Genomic DNA, 19273 nt, shown 5'->3' with positions numbered 1-19273 from the left:
GTGACGCCGCATCTGCCCCGGCCTCTCTGCAGCATTGCCAATGGACCGGCCGGGATGCTCTGCTTTGATTTTTGGACGATCCTCAGAACGAAACAAGAGAAAGGCCGGAGGAGGCCTCGTGGGCGATCGGGACCCCCGAACTCCAGCGCACTGCCCCTTCAGCTGTGACGTCACACTTCCCCTCCTCTTAGCAGCCATGGTCGCCAGCTCCCCGAGCACCCCTCAGGAAACTCTGAGAAGTGCCCGACGCATCTGGGTGCCGCTTCCCGGGCTCCTCCCAGGACTTCGCACAGAGAAAGCACGCGATGGTGACATTTTGCCTCTTGGCTTCTGAGGGTCAACTTTGCCCATGTTTAATTCTTTTTCTTCCTACCACTAGGCCCCAGGAGTTGGGGGGCAACAGGCAGCACAGGGAGGGATGGCATGTGCCCAGAGCCCCCACTGTGCCTGCTGCTCTAGACGCCCCGCTTGAAAAGGGGGCTGGCTCCGCCCCAGCCACAACCGCAACCAGGCGCTAAATTGCTTCCTTTCTTTTGTTTTGCTTTTTGTTAATCCTCCGGAGGGTGGAAGGGAGGGAAGAAGACAGGGAGAAAAGCATCAATGTGAGAGAGACACACTGATTGGTCGCCTCCGCATGTGCCCCAAGCAGGGGCCCGGGATCGAACTTGAGAGCCCTGGGTGTGCGGGCCGACGCTCTAACCACTGAACCGCGCTGGCCAGGGCAAACTGCTTCCTTTCTTAATAAAATGCAAACCAAGACCGAATGGGTGCTAACAACCCACCTCTCCCATAGCAGGGCTATGTGTCCCTGTCCCCTCCCATATTTATCTAAAATTTGGGCAGAAAAAAAAACCTTATTGTTTTTCCAAATACCTTCAAGGACTTCCAATTGATTCAACAAATAGGGATGGGGAGCCTGACAGGTTGACAGCTCTAGGCTAAGCACGAGCCTCAGCCTTCACAATGGCCATCCTGGCTTCCCCACCAGCCTGGGGACAGAGAGAATAAGACCCAGGCTCTCTGTGTTCCCAGAGCTTCCTGTGCCCATCACTAAAATAACACCTGTGACACACACTGAAATCCTCTGTTTTTCTCTCCCACTAGACCGCAGCCTTTAGGGGTGAGGGACCGTGGCTCAGTCATCAATGACGCCCAAACACCTATCACAGTTCCTGGTACAAAGGAGGTTCTAAAGACCAAACAAACTGGTTCCATTCCTGCCGTGAGACCGTCACAACTCAGAGAGGCCCCTGGCTTAGCTGTAAATCGGCGCTCCCCTTGTGACCATATGCTGGGTCCCCAAGATGTGCTCCCCATCTTGGGGACCCAGCATATACACAGATGCTTTGGGATCTACATTTCCCTATTAGATGCAAGCCCCAGGCAGTGTCCTGGCAAACCCCCTCCCAGCACGATGTGGGGCTGTGTCTCTGCAAAATGAGCCACCTCTACTGTTTCTACCCGTCGTCCTCACAGCCAGAGACAGGCAGGGGAAGGTATGGTCTATGTGACCTTGAGACCAGGATGCCACTCTGACTCCCACAGTCAGTCAGCTGGCATAAACACCTGGTCTCCCTGCCTGGCAACTCAACATAGCCCAGTCTGTTCCCCTCTGCACACCCAGACGGGACTGGTCAGACTGGTATTTCTGGGTCCCCGCCACTAGGGGTGTGGCCTCCAACAGTGCAGGAGCCCCACCTGAGAATAATCCGAAGGTACTCAATGCCCTCCACCTCCTCGCACTTGATAGACAGGAGCAGGTTCCCCAGACTGCTCCCGGTACAGTAGAAGTTTAGATGATCCTAGAAACAGAAACCAGGTGTTAGCGGGGAGGAGGGGGGCCTTTCAGGCACGGCCCCCCAAATCACCTCCTTCACCAGGACTGAGAAGCCCCACAGCAAGACAAGAGAAAGATGCGACAGCTGTGGCTGCTGCTGATGTGGGGGAAGAGGAGGGGGGTGAGAGGGGAAAGAGGGTGATGGCAGTGACAGGCTCCAGCTACCAAGTCCTCAGGCTGTCTGTGCCCAGCGCTGGGCTTACTACCCAGTATCTCCTTTAACTCAGACCACAACTTCACGGGGAAGCTAACAGCGCCATCCCCACCTCACAGATGGAGAAAACATGTTCAGGAGGTTCAGTAACTATCCAGGGTCACACAACTAACAGGCAACAGATCCAGGATTCAAACCCACACATGTCTTCACCACAAGACACGAGTCCACGTCCTGGCTCCCAGGGAGCAGCCCCTGCCCATTCTGACGATTGGTGAAAATAAAGCTACGAGGAACCGTGGAGCCTCCACCCAAGTGGACCGGGGAGATCTCGGGACAGTGGGCCTCACCCTGGCTCAGGGAGCCCACCCCAGACCTGCTGTGTTAGGGCCGGGCCCTGGAATCTGCATTTTAACAAGGCAGGGTGTGTGTGTGTGTGTGTGTGTGTGTGTCTGTGTGTGTGTGTGTCTGTGTGTGTGGATCCATCTGCTCCCTGTGAGACTCAGCCCAGCTGACTTGGGTTAGAGACTTCCGGAATCTGCCCTCGGGACTTCTGGAACCTGGCAAGGCTGAAGGGCAGAATATATTTAAAGAAACGTAACTGTCACTGTTAAGCAATCAGAGGCTCACAGCAAACCATCCAGGGACCTGCCTGAATGAGGACATGAGAGATTTGTACTATTTGACACGGAAATGGAGACTTCCAAGGTGTGAGAACATATTTCTTGTTCCACCCTCCTTCACCCCCCCAAACACTAGAATGTTTGCTGGCGGTGGTCCCCGCAAGGACCCATCACACTGAGCCTGCTTGGACTTCTGCAAAGCCCTGTCGCCCTGCCAAAGAGCAGAGACAGTCACACCTCTCCAAGGAAGGCACAAGCAGGCAGCAAGGAAGGGGGCAGGACCAGCAAGGAACAGACACAGAGAGAACGGGGGGCACTGAAGAGGTCCCGCACGCAGACCCCCCCCGCCCCCCCGGGCCCCTCGGCCTCACCTTCCCTAGGAAGTGCCTGCGGTAGGCCCTGGCTTCACTCTTGCACTCGAGCTTGTAGCCAAAGGTGCTGGGGCTGAAGCTGTCCTCGTCTTCCTCCTCGCAGGTGCTGCTCCCCAGGGAGGTCGGCGTGCCCACGCTCTCCGGGTCCTCGATCCAGTAGCCTCCAAACTGGGGCAGCACGACCAGGGGGTATGGGCCTCCCTTCTCCACAACCTGGGGGCAAAGGGAGAGTCTTGCCCTGCAGCCCGACCTGGGTCTGCAGGGGGAGCGGAGAGGCGCCAGCGGTGGGCCCCTTCCCTCTGAACAGCTCCACGGAGGGGCCTCCATATATGAGGCAGTAACATGAACCCCTCCTCCAAGCCCCACAGTATCTCCAACTTCGGCACTCCCAATTTTTTTAAAACAAAGCTCAAGTCACAAAAGGGAAGAGACTTCAGGCCCTCATTCCCAAAGTTCTCCCCACTATGTGGTGGGAGAGAGACCATTACCATCATCACCATCAGCTCCCCCAGACTTGCCCCAGAGACAGACAGGATCCAGAAGGCCCCTACCTCATCGATGCTGGGGTACGGGATATAGTCGTCCTGCAAGACAAGCGAACAATGCCACCGTTAGTCCCAGCATGCCCATGAGGCTGGATCATTGTTCCCTTCCCTCTCCCAGGGGTGGGAAGGGGGTGTGGGGGGCCTCGCAGGCTGCACCGGGGCTTCGGGCGCATCGGGGGAAAACACCAGACGGGTGAACAGCCTAGAGGCAGCTCTGGGCTTTGGCTTCTCTTGAGTTCTCCCAAAATTGACAGAACCTGAGTGCGAAAGGGCCAGCGGAAGAGGCAGTGCACAGAGAAAGGAAGACACAGTACACAAAGGCGCTGAACCTCACACCCATCCTGACACTAGCTCCTCTCCCTAGAGGCTCCCACAGGGACATGGTCCTGGTCCCACCCAGCTCCGCTCCCCCCCACCCAAGGCAAGGAGGCTGACCTCTAAGTGATATTCTGCACCCATGGGCCTTGGAAATAGAACCTGAAGCTGAGAGCTGATGCCTGCTGGAGCCTGGAGCAGAGCCTGACACCCGGGAACACTGGGGTTCGCTCACAGGAACAGGTGTGGAGGAGCCAGGCCCAGCTGCAAGCCCTGGGGCTCCCTCAAGGCCTCCACCCAGCCTGCTCTGAAGCCACCCTAAAGGCATCAGGCCAGGGCCCACCTTGCTGCCCACCGTGTCTTAGTCAACAAGGTGCAGCCACTTAAGTGGCTCTTGGTGATAATCAGAGTTAGATGGTGTGAGACATCAGACCCCAGGGTGCTGGCCACTTCCCCTGCCTTCCTCTCACCTGGCCCCTCACCGGGCCCACCTAGCTGCCACCTCACCCACCCAGCCCACCTTGTTCTTCTGGGGTCCCGGCTTCTGCTCTTCAAGCTTGATCCCCTGCAGAAACAAGGAAAAGCGGATCCATGGAAAAGCAAGGGTCACAAACTAGACGACACACAGAGGAGCCCCTTGGGAGCCCCACCTTAGCTGGAGGTTAGTGATAATAACAGAGCAAGCTGGGCCCTTACACATCAAACACCTTGTCACAGATCTCATGGCAGCCTAGGCAAGGCAGCAGGGGAGGGGATTAAGAGCACGGACTCAGCCAGGTCACCAGGGTTCCAATCCCAACACTGTCACTTACCACCTATGACCTTGGGCAAGTCACAAAACCTCTCTGTGGCTCAGTGTTCCCATCTGTACAATGGGAACCATAAGGGCACCTACTATAGTGGTGGAGGTTAAACGTGGATAACATGTTGAGCCCTTAGAAGAGTGACTGGCATACAGTAAAGGCTATGACTTTACTGTCACCAGGTAGCAGTATCATCATCATGGTGCTGAAAGGTTTCCCCTAGCCCCTCAGAGGAAGAGGTGAGGGACAGAATGGGAACTCACATCTGTGGGGATCAGAGCCAGCACTCTGGACCTCATGTCACACCAGCTCCACCCCCTCCCCGATGGGAGGACCCACTGGTGGCAGGCAGGTGGCCTGGGCCTGGTCGCTGTTCTGCCACTGTCCTATTAGTGACCCTTGACAACATTGAGCCTTCAGAGTTTCATCTATGAAATGAGGATTCTAACACCCGCCCTCCCCCTCACAGATATGTCACTGCAAGGGGCAGACACTGTGACTGGGCCTGGATTAAAAGGCTCCCCTGCGGGAATCTGGAAGACTCACCGCCGGGAGCAGAGCCTTGTCCATGGCCCTACAGTCAGGTACTGACTTCACGGTGTTTCACGGGAGGAGAGCACATGGTGTTCCCACAGTTATGTGAGTAACTCCAACAAGGGTATGAGATGGTGGGACAACCAGGAGAAACAAGTCCCCTCTGGAGAGAAGAGTCCAGAAGCACCTGCTGCCTCATCATGATATAAGGCAGGGGCCTTGAACCTTCCACAGCGCACTCCCTCTGGCATCTCCTTTGAAGCTCTCAGCACTTTTTACCAAAAAGGAAACCAAGGCCCAGGGAGGAAGTTGCTGGCCTAATGTAACGCAGTTCACATGTGGCAAGGCCTGGATTTGAAGCCAGGTCACCTGTCCACCAAGTGCGTGTCCAAATCCCAGAGCCCTTGGGGCTCAGAGTTCCTGCTCGCGGGGTGGGTTTAGACAGGCTTTTCTGGCCGCTCTGGGCTGAGTCACCCTGGGGCACTGGTCAGGTGGGCGTGGGAGGGCCCCTCCCACTAGGCAGGTGCTCCTCTCCCCACACCTGGAGAAAACCGCCTGGGTGGCCCTGCAGACCCCATCCAGGGAGGAAACTGGGCGGATGGGGAAGGGAAGGGTGTGATGTCAGAAGTTTGTTTTGTTTGTCCTGCATTAGTCATCCCAGCCTGGGAACAGCCCCTGGGCAGGAGAACAAACCTCCTCCTGTCCCCTCCCTTCCCCCATGACGAGCCCCTGCCGCCAGGCACTGGGCCCTCTCACTGGACCCTGTGTCATCCTTTGCAGTAGGTATTATTATCTCTCCTTCCCCTGCCATGAAGAAATTGGGGCTCAGGGAGGTAGAATAACTTGACCAAGGTCACTGGGCTACAGTGTCGGGTTAGAACTTGAACCCAGGATGGAAGAGACCCAAAACTGGGCACTTAGCCCCTGTCGCTACACAGGGACTGTGCCCCTCTTCAAATTCCTAGACTCTAGGGCTGGGGTCAGGAGTTCTGGATCCCAGTTCCTGCTCCTCGCAACTCGCAACTCACAGAGCGCCCTGGGAACACGACTGATGAGCCTCAGTCTCCACAATGCAGTGTGAGGACAGATGGCGCCCACACTCAGGACAGACGGGGCCATACCACCAGCGCTGTCTCTGCCACTTCCCCATATGAGTGTCCTACACACAGAGGAGTTGGAAACCGTGGGCCCCTCAGAGGCTGGGGCCCAGTGGGCACAGGGCAGGGACCTGCCCACTGGGAAGTCTGATTTAGCCCGCAGCAGTCAGCACTGACACGGAATCGACAAATCCTGGAGAGGCTCCCAATCGAGTTAAGAAGTCAAGCCCAGCAGCCTCCAAACAAAACATAAGGCTGGTTGGTTAAGCAGGGCTGAATTATGTGCTCAAACAGAGAAAGAGGGTGCTCGGGGGGGGGGGGGGGCAGTGGGAGAAACCAGGGAGAAGGCAGGGTGAACTGCAAACCCCTGCCAGCTTCCCAGGGCGCAACGATTCCACGGGCTTGGGGTGAGACCAGCTTTACTCCAGGTAACGGAGCACTTGGTTATGCACTGTCTCCGGCCACTCGCCTTCAAGGCCCATGGCATCCCTGCATCCACAACCTGGTTATAAGTCCCTAAATGCATATAAATACATATAAAGTCAGTCTGTAGTCCACACTGTGCTGGACACAGAGGAGGATCTTAATAACTTGCTCATGATAATGACATAACCACTAACAATCTTTTTCCCTCAAACAGTCCTTCCCCTTCCCCTTCCCCTCCCCCTGCCCCATCCTTAGGGAGACCTGGCTTTCAGGGGAGGCCCTCGTTCGCTCTCAGCAGCAGCCCTCTCGGGAGCTCCACCTGCATCTCAGGATGGCAGTGGGCACCTGCGTGCCTTTCCTCCTATTTCAGGCCATTCCTATAGAATCTTCCTTCCTTGCACCTGGAGCGTGTACTCAGGGTAGAAAGCATGATGTAATGACTAAGCCTTCCGGCTCTGAAGCTGCTTACTAGCCAAGAACCCTTGAGTGTTTTATTTAATATCTCTGTGCCTCAGTTTCCTCACCTCTGAAATGGGGGTGATGATGATGATAATAATATACCTACTTCCTGGGGGCCTTGTCAAGAAGAAATGAAATAACACCTGTCAATCTCTGACCACAGACAAGTACTTAAAATATGTGTGCTATTGTCAGTATGCTCGTCCCACTCCTTCCACCTGTGTCAGTTTAACCTTCTGGACCTCTCCCCATATTCCCTAGGGCAGCAGGTCTGACCTGTGAGCCCTGCCCCGTGGTGATGAGTAATTACAAAGGCCCCCAAATCCACACTAAACGCTGATTCTATGCAGTGCCTACCAAGTATTATACGTATTATCTCATTTCATTCCAGCAACAATGCAAGTGGGTATTTTTATTCTTATTTATTTATAGAGGCTGTGATATTGTGATTTATTATAAGAAATAAATGTTTTGGTCTTTGTCCCATTCCTGACACAGAACTCCTAAAACCCTTGGAATTTCCTAAGTGATAAGAGCAATGAGAGCATCTGGGAGCATTTCTGTTCTAGGATTTGGCCTTTTGTTCTGGTTCCTGCAACGGCTCCAAAGCCATATCTGGAGCCATATTGGTGAAAGGAGTGTTATTCATAAGTTTGTGTTAATGAGGTGACTTTTGGAACTTTCCTACGGGTGAGAGATGGTTGACAGGGGAACCAACCACAATTAAAGGGTTGGGAACTTTCAGTCCCACCCACCCCCCAGCCCCAGCCTCCAGGGAGGACAGAGAAGCTGGAGGTTGAGACATTCACCAATGGCCTGTGATTTAATCACACCGAAGTCATGAAGCTTCCATAGAAACCCAAAAGGATGGAGTTTGGAGAGCTTCGGGGTTTAGAGAACCCGTGGAAACTTGGGGAGAGTGGGGCATTCAGAGGGCAGAGAAGCTCTGAGCCCTCCCCACATCTTGCCCTATGCATCCCTTCAGCTGGCTGTTCCTGAGTTATATCCATTTATGATAAACCGATCATCTGGTAAGTAAACTGTTTTCCTGAGTCCTGTGAGCCACTCTAGCAAATTAATTAAACCAGAGAAGGGGGATCCTGGGAACCTCCTATTCATAGCCAGTGGATCAGAAGCACCTGGACTTGCGACTGGCACCTGAAGTGGCGGCAGCCTGTGGGGCAGAGCCCTTACCCTGTGGGATCCGACACTGACTCCAGGAGACAGTGTCAGAATTGAGTTGAGTGGTAGGACACCCAGCTGGTGTCACAGAATTGTCTGGTGGGGGGGAAAACAACCACACATTTGGTGTCAGAGTGGGGGGAAAACAGTGCTGTGAGTAGACAAAAAACAGGAGCGAAAGGCTTAGAAAGGGGAAGGAATTTGGCAAGCCAGTGTTAGATGCAGAATTTGAACTCAGGTCTGTCTCTCACCGCTGCTCCGCCTCCCAGACACAAGATGAGTCCCCTAAGAAGGGGCTTTTATTTTCAGGCTTTCTTTCCAACCCCATTCCAGAAACAGCTCTCAAACCCTCCCCACATCCGTGGTATTGATGGCCTCCCATCCGCTCTGCGGGGGGGTCCTGCTTTTTTATCTTCTCCCTGATCTTCAGGCAGGAGCCATCCCAGAATCCTCAGTGCCACTCAACATGGATATGGCCTCAGGTTGTCCAGGCCACTGGGGCTGTGAGTTTTCTCTTCCTCTCCCTCCAAGGTACCCACGTTCTGCCCATGGGTTCTGCTTGGTGGTGCTGTGTCCCCCGAGGTCACTGCAGCACCCAACCACCCAGGGTTTGGGTCCCCCCCTTGGGGGATGCTCACCTGCATTTTCTCCAGCATCTCGAAGAACTCCGCCGACTGCAAGACACAAAGAGGGACCAGAAAGATGGGGCGTCAGCCAAGAGGTGTGCTGAGAAAACCGCCTCACCGACTGTCTGAAACCTTACTTAGCCCGGGGCTTCCCCAGAGACAAAATGTATTCGGATGAAGAGAGAAGATAATCTGATTTTGCCTTCGCAGAGCTGGAGGGCCAGAACACCCCATACGACAAAAGAAAACATCAGCCACGCCTGGGCTGGCAAGTGGCCCTGGAGAGCAGCCACTCCATCTCGGTCAAGAGAGGAGCCCGTGGGGCCTCTGGGAAAATCCGAGTTCCCCAGTTCGCCTGTCAGCCCCAGGAGTCGGCCTCCGGCAGGATTCGTGTTTGGGATGTTTTCAACCCAACAGTAGGGCCAAAATGTCCACCACAAGTAGTTTTCCAACAGCTCTGCCAACACAGCCCTCCCATCTCCTTATACAAAATCTCACTTCGGGTTCTAACGCAGGAAAGCAGCAGAAGCTGAGCCGCTCCGGCCAGGGAGCTGCAGGGCCCGAGCCCTGGCTCTGCTGTGTCTGCCCCCCTCCGTGTGGCGCCTGGAGCTGGTGAAGCAGAGCCTGGAGGTCACTGACCGGCAGCCTCCACGGGTTATTTAAAAAATCTCAAACTAGCCCCAGCCGGTGGCTCGGTTGGAGCATCACCCCCATACACCTAAAAGGGTGCAGGTTCAATTCCTGGTCGGGGGCACATACCCAGGTTGCAGGTTCGATCCCCGGTTGGGGCGTGTACAGGAGGCAGCTGATTGATGTTTCTCTCTCTCTCCCTTCCTCTCTCTCTAAAGATCAATAAACATATCTTCGAGGGAGGGTTAAAAATAAATACGTAAATAAAAATTAAAAAGATAATCTCAAACTACGTAAGGCGAAATCTTTAACCCGCTTTGGTGTCACCTTTGCAAACTCCAGGTAAGACAAAAAGCAGGAAAAGGAAGTGGAATGAGGAGTGAGGGGCTGAAACTCTACCCTAACCAAACACACACGGGCCCCTCAGGCTTCCCCACTTCCCGTTCGGTGAACACAGCCACACTTTCTTGTCCGAACACCACTGCCCACATCTGGCCCTGGGGAGCCATGAGTTGATGAGTGCTCAGAACAGCCAGTCCCCAGACAAAGCAGGGAGGAATAGAGAGCAGTGATGAGGGGGACCAAGTATGTCCTTGTCACTTCTTCAAGCAGGGGTAGAGCATCCCAATGCTCTCCCTTCCTCTGCAGGCAGCAATGGCCAGAATTACCTGGAGCCTCCGCTGCCCTCAGAGTCCTCAGAAGAGAACCTCCATGGAAGGGACCCTTGTGGAGTCACCTGGGAGACCCAGCCCTGCTGCAGGCTCCCAAGGACCTCTCCCAGGCTGAAGCTGACCTGTCAAAGGCCAAGAGTCTCTGACCCACCAGCAGTTCAGGTTGCAGAGTCCAGAAACCCCACATGTGAATGTACAGGATTGAGGACAAGCTTGGGGCACCCACATCAAGCACCCTTGACCAGAAGCAGCCACCAAACACCCAGCTCCCAAACCTATACTTCCTACTTGCTCTGTCCGTTCTTACCAACTCCAGTCTCCAAGAGACCAAGATTACTAGGCATAAAGAACTTACACAAATCAATAAGCTTGGAAAGATGAGTGGCAAGAGGACAAGGGGGAAGAGACAATCAACATTTTAAATACACAGACTTCTTACCCAGCAATTCCAATTCTAGGAATCTATACTATAAACACAGTTATACATGTACCCAAAGATAGATACAATAAAATGTTCTTTGTAGTATTGTCTGTAACAGTAAAAAATAGAAACAATTTAAATGTCAATCTATAGGAAACTGGTTAAAGTAAGTTACATTCATAGCATAAAATACAAATACCATGTGTCAATAAATTAGATAACCTGGATGAATTGGACAATTCCTAGCAATACACAAACTACCAAAATTGACTCAAGAAGAAATAGAAAATTTAAAAAGATGTACAATAAATAAAGAGATTGATTTAGTAATCAAAAAACTATTCACACAAAAAAGCCCAGGTCCTGATGGTTTCAGTTGTGAATTCTACCATTTAAAGAAGAGTTAATACTAATTCCTCACAAACTATATATATTTTCTTCCAAAAATAGAAGAGTGAACCACCTCCCAACTTATTCTATGAGGCTAGTATTACCCTGACACCAAAGCCAAAACCATCACAAGAAACTTACAGACCAATATAGTTTATCAATGTAGATGCAAAAATTTTCAACAAAATACTAAAAAACAGAATCCAGCAACATATAAAAAGAATTATACATCATGACCAACTGGGATTTATCCCAGTAATGCAAGGTTGGTTTAACATCCAAAAATCAATGAATGTAATATATCACATGCATAGATTAAAAAATTAAAACCATATTATCCTCTCAATAGACATAGAGAAAGCCTTTGACAAAATCCAAAACCCTTCCTTGATTAAAAAAGAACACTCAAGCCCTGACCGGTGTTGCTCAGTGGTTAGTGTCAACCCCCACCCTACACCAAGGAGTCACGGGTTCAATTCCCAGTCAAGGGCACATACCTGGGTTGCAGGTTTTAATCCCCGGTTCTGGTCGAGGTGCGTGAGGGAGGCAACCGATCAATGTGTCTCTCTCATATCAATGTTTTTCTCTCTCTCTCCCCCTCCTCCCTCCCTTCCACTCTCTCTAAAAATCAATGGGAAAAAAATATCCTCCATTGAGGATTAATAAAAAAAAAAAGGGAACACTCAACAAACTAGGAATAAAAGGGAAGCTCCTCAACATGATAAACTACACCTACAAAAAACCCCACAGCTAATATCATACTTAATAATGAAGAACTGGATACTTTGTCCATAAGATAAGGAACGAGACAAGGATATTCATTCTCCCCACTTTTATTTAACATTGTACTGGATGTTCCAACCAGAGCAACTAGGCAAGAAAACTATATGAAAAGCATCCAGATTGGAAAAGAAGAGGTGAAACTGCCTCTGTTTACAGATGACGTTATCTTTTATATAGAAAGTCCTAAGGAACTCACTAAAAAAGTTTTAGGACTAATATAATAAATGAGTTCAGCAAGGTTGCATGATACAATAATCAACTGTATTCCTATACACTGTCAATGAACAATTTGAAAGTAAAACTAAGAAACCAATTGCAATTACAATAGCATCAAAGAGAATAAAGCACGTAGGCATAAGTTTAACAAAAGAAGTGCAAATCTTATACTCTGAAAAATACAGAACGTTGATGAAAGAAATTAAAGAGGTTCTAAATAAATGGAAATAAATGCCATGATCACAATTAGAAGAGTCAGTGTGATTAAGACAGCTGTACTCTCCAAATGATCTACAAAGTCATAACAATCTCTATCACAATCCCAGCTAGATCCTCTTTAGAAGTTGAAAAGCTGACCCTAAAATTGATATGGAAACTCACTGCCCAAAAAAGCCAACCACTCCTGAGAAATAAGGAGAAACATGGAGGACTCCCACTTCCCAATTTCAAAACCTACTACAAAGCAAAAGTAATCCGGAGAGTGTGATCCTGACACAAGAGTAGACATATAGGTCAATGGAATAGAAGTTAGAGTCCAGAAATAAATCCATATATAAACGGCAACTGATTTCCAACAAGGGTGTCAAGACTATTCAATGGGGTCTTTTCAATAAACTGTGCTGGGAAAATTCGATAGCCACATACACCGTATACAAAAATTAAGTGAAAATGTAAGAGCTAAAGCTAAAAACTCTTAGAAGAAAACATGAGTAAATCTTTGTGACCTTGGATTTGGCAATGGGTTCTTAAATATGACACCCAAAGCATAACAACAACTACAAAAAAAAAAAAAAAAAAAAAACAATAAATTAGACTTCACCAAAATTAAAAATGTTTGTACTTCAAAAAGACAACCCACAGAATAGGAGAAAATATTTTCAAATCATATATCTGACGAGAGAATTGTACCTAGGATATATAAAGAATTCTTACAACTCAATAATAAAAAGATACCTCAATTTAAAAATGAGCAAAGGATTTGAATAGACATTTCTCCAAAGAAAATATACAAATAGACAACAAATACATGCAAAGATGCTCAACACCATCGATCACTGGGAAATGTAAATCAAAACCACAATGAGAGACTACTTTACACCCACTGGAATGGTTATAACCCAAAAGACAATAACAAGTGTTGGCAAGCATATAGAAAAATTGGAACCCTGATATACTACTGGTGGAAATATAAAATGGTACAGTCACTGTGGAAAACAGCTTGGCAGTTCCTCACAAAGTTAAACAAAGATTTACCATTTGACCTAGCAATTCCACTCCTAGGCATATACCCCAAGAGAAAGAAAAACAGATGTCTACACAAAAACTTGTACACCAATGGTCATAGCAGCAATATTCATAATATCCAAAAAGTGGAAACAACCCAAACGTCCATCAACTCATGATTAAACAATTATGACATGTCCATACAATGGAACAGTATTTAGCCATAAAAAAGAATGGAATACTGGTTTTGTAAGGGAAACAGACAAATGTGCAAAAGATATGAACAATTTGCCCAAGGAGAAAGATAAAATGACCAATAAACACAAAGAACATGCCCAACCTTCCTGGTTATTAAAGAAATTAAGATAACATGACATCTTTCATTTATCAGATTGGCCAAGATTAAAAAGAAAACTCAGTGTTGGCAAGGATATGGAGTTAAGGACACAGGGACAATAAGTGTATGTGCACCTGTTACAACCTTTCTGAAGGGCAATTTGGTACTGTGTGCCCAAAGTCTTAAAAATGTTCACATATTTTGATCCAATAAACCTATTCTAAGGAATGTACTCTAAAGCAATATTTGAGCAACTACACAAGGATATATATACAAGGATATCTTTCACAACATTGTTCATAAGCAAAAGAGTACAAACAGCCAAAGTATCCACTAGTGAGGGGAAGAGTAAATATCGCTTGGGAGTATGCTCATACAATAAAGTACTATGAGAGGAGATCTGTGCAAATTCTGCTAGCACAAATATTTACAATGTGTGGCTCAGTGAAAATAAACAGAGTTTAGAGCATGATCCCATTTTTTTCAATTAAATGTAAAAAACCTACTTGGATACAGATATATAGATATGTAAATATATATAGGTATAGTTATAGATATACATGTAGATAGATACATCTGCATGTAAATATACATCACCCATCCAGAGAAATATATCATGAAAGATACATGCCAAAATGAGTTGCAGGTTAAGGATAAATTTTTCCTTTCTGCTTTTCAATATCTTTTAATTTTTCTACAACAATTATAAATTGTTTTTGCAATTAATCAACACATTTTAAGACTTCCACACATAAACAGAGGCTCTGGCATTTCCTTTTTTTTTGCTTCCCCCAACTCCTGCTATAGGCCCTTCCCCTACCTTCATGACAGGGTGTGTTCAGGGACACAAGGACATCCTGCGATGCCCGAAGAAAGTCCCTGGATTCAGGCCAATTCATGTCCAGTTCTAACTTTGGATCGGTGTATTACAGACTAAGAGGCTTTCCTGAATCACCTCCAAATCCAGCTCAACTTTGTTATCCATGCAAACTAGTAACTGAAAAATATTTTAGGTGTGTTCTTAGACAATGCCCTTGTATTGGTTAATCAATTAACCTAACCCCATAAGCCCCTGCAAAGCATGGACTGGAAGCTGCAAGTACTAGACAAGGGCCCAATTTCCAGGTACTTGATCTTAATTTTGAGACAAAGTGCCCAAGGTTATTTTACAGATGACCAGTGGTCCAGAGGCATAAAGTACTTCTGGCTGGGAAGTCAGGTGTATCAGTTCTCTATTGCTGTGTAACAAATGACTCCAAAACTTAGTGACTCAAAACAATTTCTATGGGTCAGGACTTCAAACTTAGTTGTGTAGGCCCAGCTCAGAGTTTCTCAGGTGGTTGCAATAAGGATGATGTCAGCTGGGCTGCATCATCTGAAGGCTTGACTGGGGCTGGGGGATCTGCTCATGCACATGGCTGTTGGTGGGAGGACTCAATCCCACACCACTTGGCTGCTGGCGGGAGGCCTCAGTCCCTCATCACATGGCCTTCCCCACAGGCTGCTTGAGTGTCCTCAAAACAGAGTGGCTGACTCCCCATAGAGTGAGCATCCGAGAGAAAAAGCATGGAGGAAGCTCCAGTACCTTTTATAACCAATCTCTGAAGTCATACGCCATCATTTCCACTTTATCCAATTCATTAGATGGCCCACAACCAGCCCACATTCAGGGGGAGGGGAATTCGTTTCCATCTCTTGAGGAAAGTATCAAATAATTCATGGACTTTTTTTTTCCTTCACTTATTTTATTGACTTATATATATAGATATAAGTTATCAATATGAATAACAGCAACATTAGCATTTAAATGATAATCAGATTAGTTGTTTGTTTCAGGGTACTTTTTTAAACTTTATTTTTATTGTTGACACTATTACAGATGTCCCCACTTTCCCCTCCTTTGCCCACCTCCACCCAGCGCCCACCCCCTCTCCCTCAGGCTTTCACCCCACTGTTGTCTGTGTCTATGGGTTACCCACGTGTCCCTTGGCTAATCCCTTCGCCTTCTTTCATCCAGTCCCCCCACACTCTTCCTCTCCGACAGCTGTCAGGCTGTTCCATGTATTAATGCCTATGGTTCTACTTTGTCAGTTTATTTTGTTCATTAGAGTCTACATATAAGTGAGATCATACGGTATTTGTCTTTCTTTGACTGGCTTATTTCACTCAGCATAGTAATCTTCATGAGCATATTTTAAAACCACCACATCAAGGAAAACTTACAAAAAAGGTCCAATCCCAGGCAGACCTTAAAGAGTAAGCAGGTCACTGTGGGGAGAGGGGGGGAGAGGGCATCGCAGGCAGTGGTAACTGCAGACAAAGGTGGGAAGGTGGAGAATTGTGATGGGTATCCGATGGACCTGGATCACCTGGCTGGACTGAGGCCTCTGGGTCAACATCCTAAAATTCAGACTGGAAACAAGGGTTGGTCTAGGCCTGAGAGACTCCTGAGAGGACGCCAGAAACTCAGGCTTAATCTGGAAGACAGTGGAGAGATACTGAGGTTTGGGTACAGTAGACAGATACAGGAGGCAGCAGAGGCCAGTGGTCAAAGCCAACTGGGAGTGGCCACCTGCAGCTGCCCAGCTCAGTCCCCTCACTGGGAACGGAGTGTAATAACCCCTGCCTTTCAGGGCTCATGTGAAGATGAAGTGAGAACGTGGACAAGAAGTGGCCGCCAGGGCCTGGGCCACAGCAAGCGCTCGGTGAACAGCAACTACAGAAAGAACCACTGGAAAGCTCACTCTGCAAACAAGCTTTGTCCTGTCGGGAGACCGTCTAGGAGCTTTGGGTTCATTTTTCCTGACTTAGGACCCTTGGCTTTTCCTGACTTCATTGGTTTTCCCAGAAATGGTGTGTTTAAATTACCGTTAAAAGCGGGTCTGTGTTTCCTGAATGAAGATGCCCTGGGCCTCGGGGCTGGCACGGCTGGTGAGATGAAAGGGCTGCACGATTCAGCCTCAGCCCCAAGTGACGCACTGGACGGATGATTCTTGTGGGGACAGTGTCCTGCGGGGACAGTGCCCAGGAGCAAAAATCGGCCAGTGGCAACTTGACCTCAGCCAGGCTGGCTCTGCTTCTCAGTGACTGGTTGAACCTTCCAGTGGGACACTTCCAGCCCTGGCAAAGAGCAAGTCCCCTTTTCCACCCAGAAGCAGGGTGACTCAGGTCAGCCTGGAACAGTGGCTCCAGCCACTCGGACCCACCCTTGTCCACACCCCCTCAAATTGCTGCACACAGCCGAGGGCACACAGCAGGCACTAAATAAATGCTCCCTGACTCACTGGTGTTGTCCCACAGGCCCTTTGGGACAGAGCAGAGTCCTGCCTGGGGCATCCTTGGGAAGGGGATCCCCCTCCATCAGGAAGCCAGGCACTGGACTGTCCCAGAGAAATGTAATCCAGCCCCCTCATCAATAGCAGCACCCACTCAGCTGTCTAATTTATTTTTAGCAACAGCTACTGCCACTCAAATCAGCACTCGGGCCAGCATTTCCCGTGGGCTCCCACTTTAACAGCCACTCGTCAAGTAGGCTGTGAAATAATCACACCCAGCTACTGCCCAGCCAGGGGAATTGCAGGCTGGGCCCCAGGGTTCAGTTTGGATTCAACCCCTGCCCCCCTCACCTCCCAATATAGAAACTGCCCGGTCTTCCCTTTGGAAGGACAAATCAAGTCCTTGGGGGGAGAATGCTGGAGGAGGTCCGAGTAGCAGGAGCAGACACAAACAGGCATCGCAAGGCCAGTCTTAAGAAATCTTCCCAATGCCCCTACTTGCTCTCTCTGGAGCTGGCCCCATGCCCAGGTGGTGATGAAGTACAAGCAATGGCATGTTGCAGTATAGGAGAGTGGCGGTCACCCCCCTCGCCATCCTGTGCCCTCCCTGTGGCAGGAGCGGCCAGCCTGCCTCCCTCTGGTCCACAGCAGCTCTACCCACGGACGTGGCCTTCCCCTGAAGACAGTGGCCACCTGTTCTTTCCTCCTTGTTGCATCCCGGCTCACGAGGCCCCCACCAGCACACTCCTTACTCCCCCCTCCTCCTCTCTGACCCTAGTTGGAGAAGTGACACCCACCGCCACCCACCCACTGTCCACCGGGTTCCTGCTGGGCAACCTGCCCCAGCTCTGGGCTCTTCTCCTCCCCTCCTGGAGGCAGGGGGGGTGTTTATGTGTGAGCAGCCTTCCTACACCCCCTGCCCAGGAGGTGCGACCCCCGCTCACCGCACAGCACGACGCTGTCTGAATGCCTGCGCCTCGGAGCAGAGCTACCAGCGCAAGGCCCAGGGCAGTGGTGGTGAGCGGGTCTGCGGGGCCTGGCACAGCACCCAACACAGCAGGTTCACGCACAGGAGCCACTGCCTCCTATCCCCGCCCCCCTGAATCCAGGACACACACGAGGGGCAAAGGCATGTCAATGGCAAGGAGAAGCACCAAAACAGACAAGGATGGGAGACAGGTGTTTGCCACCGCGCAGGTCCCAGGAAAAGGGGGTGCAGGTGTGGGCTCCACGGCGCTGGGGGAAGGAGGAAAACGGGGGTCGGAGCAAGTTTCTCATCCCTACAGAGAAGGAGGACACCACAAAAAAGGATTTCTGGAGAGTTTTTGTAAAGAGATTTTTGGAAAGTTGGGGGAGCTAGAAACCCACAACACACACCCCATTGGGAGCCACATCCGATAAGTCTTCCAGCCGCCTAACCGCAGTGCACACCACCCTGCCCGGGCTCTGCTGCTGACTCAGAGTCCCCCAGCCCAGGGCGGGCAGGACGAGGGCCAGCTGGTCACCAGTCTGGCTGCCAAGGCCTTCGGAAAACATAAGGGCTGTTCCCACAAGAAGGCAAAGAATGTAACTCACTAGAATGCAGGGTCCTCGAGGGCAGGGCAATTTATTTTGTTCGCTGCTGTATCCCTGGGCCTAGAACCACCTGGTACATAGCAGATGCTCAAGAAATGTTTGCTTAATGAATGACTGGATACTCTGCCCAGCAAGATAGGATGATGCATGCCGTGGAGGCTGAGTCCCAGGCTGGGAGTCAGGGCTGGACAGGCCCCGTCCCTGCCAGTAAGCACGGTCTGTTCTCTGGCCACAGACGGCACGCCTCACCCTGGACAGCCAAGCCTGTCCCCAGCGGGTGCGCCAATGATGAGTTGTATTCAGATGCAGGTCCTGTTCCAACCAAGCCTCCCTCCCCCTTTCCCACCCTACCTTCGTGCTCCTCTTTACCTTCTGTGGTCTCCCCTCCCACCCACGCACGCTGAGCACAGGTCCTCTGCTGCTGGAGCCTTCAGAGGCACTGTTTCGGCAACGTAACGTGGGCAGGAGCCTGCCAGGCTCTCCATTCCCTATGGCAATGGTAATGCAACAGAATCACCTAGAGGACTTGTTGAAACACAGGTTCCGGTGATGCCGGTACTCCTGGTCCAGGGACCACACTCTGAGAAGCACTGACCTACAGAATTAATCGTGTTTGATGGGCAGGTGGTGTGTGAAAGGGACCAATCTGGCCAGAGCAGAGACGGAGCGGCGTGAGGAAGAAGAGAAGGGTGACAGGGTTTTTATGAGACATCTTAAAAATTAGGCAGAATTATGTTTAAATCCCTAAGACAGGGTTTTAAAATGCAAATGACTACAGG

General features: G+C 50.1%; 1 protein-coding gene across 3 annotated transcripts in view; it reads right to left on the bottom strand.

The window, feature by feature from the left end:
* RAP1GAP2 (RAP1 GTPase activating protein 2) overlaps nucleotides 1–19273 on the bottom strand; it is a gene marked incomplete at its 5' end in the record, with an annotated part of 170890 nt that overhangs the window by 47383 nt on the left and 104234 nt on the right. For 2 of the 3 annotated variants that reach the window (XM_081161880.1, XM_081161879.1), the window contains 5 exons: nucleotides 1699–1802; nucleotides 2986–3198; nucleotides 3537–3569; nucleotides 4366–4410; nucleotides 8985–9020. In XM_081161880.1, coding sequence (XP_081018006.1) covers nucleotides 1699–1802; nucleotides 2986–3198; nucleotides 3537–3569; nucleotides 4366–4410; nucleotides 8985–9020 — 431 coding nt within the window. The remainder of the gene's footprint in view (nucleotides 1–1698; nucleotides 1803–2985; nucleotides 3199–3536; nucleotides 3570–4365; nucleotides 4411–8984; nucleotides 9021–19273) is intronic. The other variant, XM_081161881.1, reaches the window with a different exon arrangement.

This window comes from Miniopterus schreibersii (genome assembly GCF_964146895.1).
Source record: "Miniopterus schreibersii genome assembly, chromosome: 16".
NCBI classification, from domain to species: domain Eukaryota; kingdom Metazoa; phylum Chordata; class Mammalia; order Chiroptera; family Miniopteridae; genus Miniopterus; species Miniopterus schreibersii.
This window is presented reverse-complemented; position numbering and strand designations above follow the sequence as displayed.